Source organism: Solanum stenotomum, chromosome 3 (genome assembly GCF_019186545.1).
Source record: "Solanum stenotomum isolate F172 chromosome 3, ASM1918654v1, whole genome shotgun sequence".
Lineage (NCBI taxonomy): Eukaryota > Viridiplantae > Streptophyta > Magnoliopsida > Solanales > Solanaceae > Solanum > Solanum stenotomum.
In genome coordinates, this window is record NC_064284.1 from 19,202,763 (window position 1) to 19,209,276 (window position 6,514).

At 33.0% G+C, this 6,514-nt stretch overlaps 1 protein-coding gene across 1 annotated transcript; it reads right to left on the bottom strand.

Annotated features, from left to right (window-relative positions):
• Positions 1-3,186: 3,186 nt before the first annotated feature.
• On the bottom strand, positions 3,187-6,017 carry LOC125858175 (BAHD acyltransferase DCR). The gene is made up of 2 exons (XM_049537866.1): positions 5,537-6,017; positions 3,187-4,223 (listed from the first exon to the last, which is right to left on the bottom strand). Exons 1-2 carry the CDS (start codon positions 5,984-5,986, stop codon positions 3,318-3,320), a joined length of 1,356 nt encoding a protein of 451 aa, XP_049393823.1. The 5' UTR covers positions 5,987-6,017; the 3' UTR covers positions 3,187-3,317.
• Between the last annotated feature and the right edge of the window lie 497 nt (positions 6,018-6,514).

A 6,514-nucleotide genomic window follows, 5' to 3' on the forward strand; every position in this document is an offset into this window, starting at 1 on the left:
CTGTTGCAACTTCATCATGACTGGTGACAATATACTTGTAGTTGGCAATTTGATGGACCAATAGCTTGTTCCCCAGATTAGTATTTTTTGCAATGTATTTTTCTATCGAAGGGACGAAGAAGGTTGGTGCATTAATAAATTTCATACGCCTCTCATGAAATTTTTCTGCAAATCGCCTGTTTATTGCATCAAATAGAGCAGTAATGGAATATTCTCTTTCATCAAGAAACATTGAGTTAACCGACTCAGCAATATTTGTCGTCATAATATTGTACCTATAACATATAAGTGTCCAATAATATATTATAAGTATGTGTTTATAATTGTTGTATGGTTTTCGTAACAATTGTTGCATATTTCTCAGCAGGTGCTGAAATAAGTGCAGCAGTTACTATAAAAAATTACAACAATAGCTATAAAAAATTGCAGTAGTTATACCAACTATCAATAATAACTATAATAAATTTTACCTATTTCCGGGAAAGAATGCCCTGCTCCATCGGTGAAATCCAACGCGTTCAAGATGAGTGACAGCCTGTGGAACCAAATCTCTTATCCGATTAAAATGATCACTGAACACATCAATATTGTATGCTTTTGCCGTCTTATAAAAGTGGTAGACAACACTCGCATTGTGAAAATTATTTCGAATATTTTCTCCTAAGTGCCTCATGCAACAACCATAATGAGCTGAAGGAAATACAATTGAAACCATATTTCTAATACTTTGATGTCTATCAAAGATTATGCACAATTCAGGAGTATCAAGTACAAAACTTCTCAATTGCTCAAAAAAGTATCGGTAAAAAGCATCACATTTAGAGTCTACTACGCAAAATGCCATTGGAAAAATATGATTCTCCGCATCCCGTGCAACAGCAGACAACAACACACCACCATATTTACTTCTAAAAAATGTCCCATCAACAACTATGACTTTTCTCATTTGTGCGAAACCAAGAATCCAAGCTCCATATGCCACAAAAGAGTACTTGAACCTGCAATTTTAATCAATCTTCAACGCGTTTTACTTCCCGGATTAGATGTCCTAAGCATATGACTATACGCATCAATCACTCCATATCCATGTTCATGTGTCCCTCTTACCAAAGACTTTACAATATCGCTACCCATCCAAACTTTCCAATAACTAACCTTGCATCCCAATTCAATACGGATAGAGTTTTTCAAATCTTTTGTAGATGGACCTTTACCTTCGGGATATCTATCTTTGAAGTATGCTCCAATGACTTTTGTTGTGGCGTGTGGATTATGACTCGTAAGATGTTCCGAGCCACATGTATGCATTTTTTCATGTTTTTTAATATAAAATTTATTAGAATTTTCAACTTTCACCGCTCTTAGCCACCACTTGCACTCAAGATGCTCACATTTGACACAATACACTGAACACGAATTAATTACCTTCTTCAATCTAAAATCTTTTTTGACACAAGCAATTTTCAATGCAATATCTAATTCTTGTTTATTCTTAAACGACATATCGTTGTAAAAACCAGTTCCATCATCTTGAGCATGACTGCATTAAGTTAATTAATTATCAGCTAAAGCAAAAATTAATTAAGTGTACAAAGAGGATGAATTTTTAGAAATAAGTAAATTTATGAGTTCATAGTACTTGCCTATCAGCAACTTCACCAATAATGGGCAATCCATTCCGAACTTCAGGAGAAAGAATATGTTGACCTTCACACTCTTCATTCGGAATGTTCATATTCATCCTACCACATTCATCGTTCAACACTTGTTGGTCATTACATAAATTATGATTCTCCACCAATTTTTCAACCATGTAGATCCTTAAAACACCTCTAGGTTCATCTTCCAAATAAGTACTTAAACTAAGTTGATCATTTATCTTAAAAGGAGCCATCTTTTGCTTTTCACCACAACTATGCAGGTAAGTGATCACAATATCTTCCAACTCACAATTTAATTTACAACAAGTAATGATTTTATTTGCAAAATCATCATATGCAATATCTCGATGCACAATCATCGCAATTATCGCGGGCAATTCTTTACTCTTTCAACGCCAAATATAATGATTGTTGGACTCAATCCATTCACCATTACAATCAACTGGTACTACTATTCTATCTCCCATTAATGATGTTGAAGATAACTGAAAATATTGTAACTTAGAACTAAAAAATTGATCATAAAAAAAATTATATTAAAATATCACAATTGTTGTAAGTTATTCAGCAATTGCTGAAATATATATAGCCGTTGCGGTAATTTATTCAACAACAACATTCAGCAATTGTTGTAAATTATTGAAATGGTCATATCAGTTGCTGAAAATTATTATACATCAGTGACAAGAACAATAATATAAAAATCAAATTTTTAAATGAATAATACACACAAACAATACTATTAACTTGTTAAAATGATTGAAAATTATCAGTTAAGAAGTGATTTCTAAAGTTTAGACCTTTTCAAATCACGTGTTAAATTAAAAATTTGAGATTTTCCCTTCTCAAATTCTTCAAATAAGAAATCTACAATAAGCTGCAACACCAATAAAAGAAGAAAAAGAAGAAGAAGAAGAGAAGAAGAAGAAGCGCTAGTGATGAAGATTAGAAGCAAAAAAAATGTGAAAAGAGCGCGACGTTGGGAGAGAACAAAAAAAAAACTGATTTGGGGGCTTTCCTATTTTAGAAATTAGGGGTTTACTTAAATTTGGGTGAAAGTGTAAAAATAAAAACTTGAGGACCTATATAATTATTTTTAAAAATTAATTAAAAATTTGTTACCTACACTTAATAATTAAAACTAGAGTCACTATTTTTACATTTCAACACTTTTTTGTCACCTATAATTCATTCTCCAGTGGTTCAAATTCTACCTGGTAGAAGTGTTTGATAAGTACAAGTTCTAGTTGAGGTGTCTAAATGAATTATGCGGATAATTTTAAGGGACCAGAGATGACTTATGCCTGATAACTATGCCCTCAAACTTTGAGTGTGTGCAAGTAAACACTTAAATTTGTACTATAAAATTGAACAATAGACACACATATCCTACATGACATAGAACTCCATGTAGAACACAACATTACCATGTAGGATGAATATATTTATTTATCAATTTTATACAAGTTTAAATGTCTACTTGAGCACATCCAAAATTAAAAATCATAGTTGTCAACACACAAGATCATCAAACACAAAGAACATTATCCCTTTATACCACAAAGAGAAACAGAAACATACAACATGATAAAACAATAATAAATAAAATTAAAAAAACAAAACATACAATTAAGCAAAAGCAAATTAATTAATTAATTAAGCTTCCATAAGAAACTCTTTATCTTTCTCCAACCTCTCCATAGCATTTGCTTCCAAGCTAATCTCCACATCAATTCCTCTTCCTCCATTTTTATCTGGATACAGATACATCATTCCATCAAACCTATTGTTCAATCCACTTCTCACTATCTCCGGTTTTCCCCATCCAAAATCCACATCATACACCTTAAACCTCGGCGAACTTCCCACCGCCACACAATTCACTCCGGCATCTTTGTACTCAAATATCTTCGGACTACTTTCCCACTCCTTGTTCCTTTCTTCAATCGCCTTCGCATCGTGATTCACAATTGCTTGCTGAATCATCCCTGCCGCAAACTCAATCGGATTCGATAACAGCAATCCCGCCGCCGTTACAGTGAAAATCGCCTGAATTAGGTTTCCGAAGTAACTCTCCGGCATTGGAGGATCGACTCTTTTCCGGCAATCAGCGAAGACGGTGTAAACCGTGTATTCCTCCGGTTTGAGTTGCCTCGCACGTGTGACAGCTAGCCACACGTGTGCGGAGAGGGACTGGAAAGTAGAGAACGACGGCGTATTTGAGCCTTCTGGTGGGTTAGCATTGACTTTTGACTTGATTTGATCAACTGCTGATTCGGAAAACTTGAACACCCTGTCGCGCATAGGTGGAACCACGCTGGCGCTAACATCACCGTTTGTTTCTGACTTGGCATGTTCTGGTGCGTCGGATGGCTTAGATAGGTTGAGTTTGACTCGGGTGTCACGAGCCTTGGTCCTTTCGAGGAAAGGTGGGACCGAAATGGAGGTGGCCCCACTACAAAGCTGGGCCCATGAAGTCATGAAGTGCCACGTGGAGGTACCATCCAGCACAGCATGATTAAATGCTAATCCCATTGCCAGCCCGTCTTTGAGCTTGGTGAGCTGTAAACAATATGAGACCACAAAATAAGTGATCAATGGGGTCCAACCAATAATTACTTCTACTACGTAACTATTCTGTATTTTTTACAGTTGAAATTAAATGTAACACAAAATGACAAAAAAAAAAATAAAAATTGATCAGTCAGATTAATGTAAGGTAATTTACCGTAAGAAGCATATAATCTAAATTGGTAATCTTAATAAAAGGATAGATAACTTATGAGTTAATCAGATTACAACAAAGAACGATGAAACCAAAATAGCAATGTACATTTCTAAAAATAAACTACAAGAATTAGTAATAGGAAAGATTTGGTACATACATTCGTGGACAAATATTTTTAAAAAATAAACCACCCAGGGTGGAGGGTTAAGGCGGATCATAGCTCAAAAATAATATAATTTAGGGAGGAGGACATAAACCGTAACCTCGCTATGATGCACATTCCTATATACTTAAACGGACCGGCAAAAGAAATGGTGAGGTTCGACTTGTACAAAAAGTGCATGTTAATTTAGCAAAAAAGTGGGCTAACATACCATGTGAGATCCTATGGAATATGATTATCTGTTTGGATTTGGAGACACACTAAAAAAAAATGTAATTTCATATCGACTATCTTCATGACTAATTGGAACTTGTAGGAAAACTTTAAAAAATGGTTTTATACAGTAACATTTACATTAAAAATAGATGATCTGCAATATTTGTTATTTTAGAAAATCAAGACATGATTAGTTATATATTTTCATCTTTACTTTTAGTCATAAATATGAAGAAATATTAATGTGGTGCGAAAGAAAGGACTATAATTACTCTTTTTTACATTTTATTTGTCCACTACTTCAAAAATAATAATTCACTCGTCACTTTTAATATATTAAAAAAAATTATTTTATCCTTAGTATTAATTACTTATTCTCCAAATCATTTTTTCAATACCTGATACTAAATATTATATTATAATCATATTAATCATTATTTTTATTTAATAAATATGTCAAATCCAACTATAACAAGTAAAAATACGCAGAGTAACCTATTGTTCAAAACATACTAAATACTTCACTACTAATTTTCTGTGTCACTGCCGAACCACTAAAGTGCATTAATAAATGTACCTAGATGTGATTAGCTAGCTGAATCTCATTCACAAAAACAAAACAACAAAAAAAATATTTACAAATAACAATAAATCAGGAGTAATAAAGTTATATATGCCTAATAACTTTTTACATGTTATAGCAGATTAATTATCATTTTCACTAATACTAAGTTATTTATGATTTGATTGTGTAAATATTTTTTTTACCTGAACGGCGAGAAGAGGCCTATGAAGCCCTTCCAAATTCAAGATTTTGTTATAAGGTATCAAATCCTGGAATTTATTAATCCCTTCTTGATGATCAGTAAGATTTGCAACTTCAATCCCTTGAGCCTCAGCCACAATCACCTCAACTCCATCCATATCATCATCATATTCCACCTTAAATACTCCTTCTTCATCTTTTCCTAATTTCCCAGCAAGTTGATAAAAATCTTCCAACACTAAAGCCAAACCATCTTTCAATTTTTCCACTGTTTCCTCAAAGTTTTCAGTCCCTAATTTGTAAACCATCAACTTTTGGTTATAATAAAAAGCTAAGTAAGGTAAATCAAATGTTACCAATTGACATTCTTTTTTTCCTAGTGGTTTTTGAGGCTTCACATTTGATTTTTTCAAGATGTTCACATTTGTAGTGGCAATTTCCTCCTTTGTCATGGCTAACTTTTTTTGTTTGTTTTTTGGTGTGTGTGCTTTTGCAAGATATGAAAATGAGCCAAGTTGGTGATTTACTTATACTAGTAGTGTTATATTGGGAGCGGTTGGGGTGCATTTATGAATTACATGATGTGTAGTTGGATATAATTTATTACTACTATCCTTAGCTATTGGATGGCAGTTGAAGGAAATTATTTCACTTTACTTTTGTTTTCTTCTTAGTGTTTTAAGTCAAATATGGATGATTATAACAAACAAGTTTACATAGTAGGTGTAACAACTTCAATTTCACCATAGAAATAATTACTAAACTCAAAGTTACAGCGGAAAAATGGAAGTAACAAAGAAATTAGAGAACAATAATGAACAATAATGGACTAGAAAAAGATAAAGTAGAAAAAATATGAGAAGCTTAAATTCAAAAATGAGGGATGAGAGGACTAGACATTTTTTTCAACAATCTGTTTAAGTCTAGTTTACTCTCACAAATCTTATTTATCAATTCAGATCCCAAACATAATTTCTTAA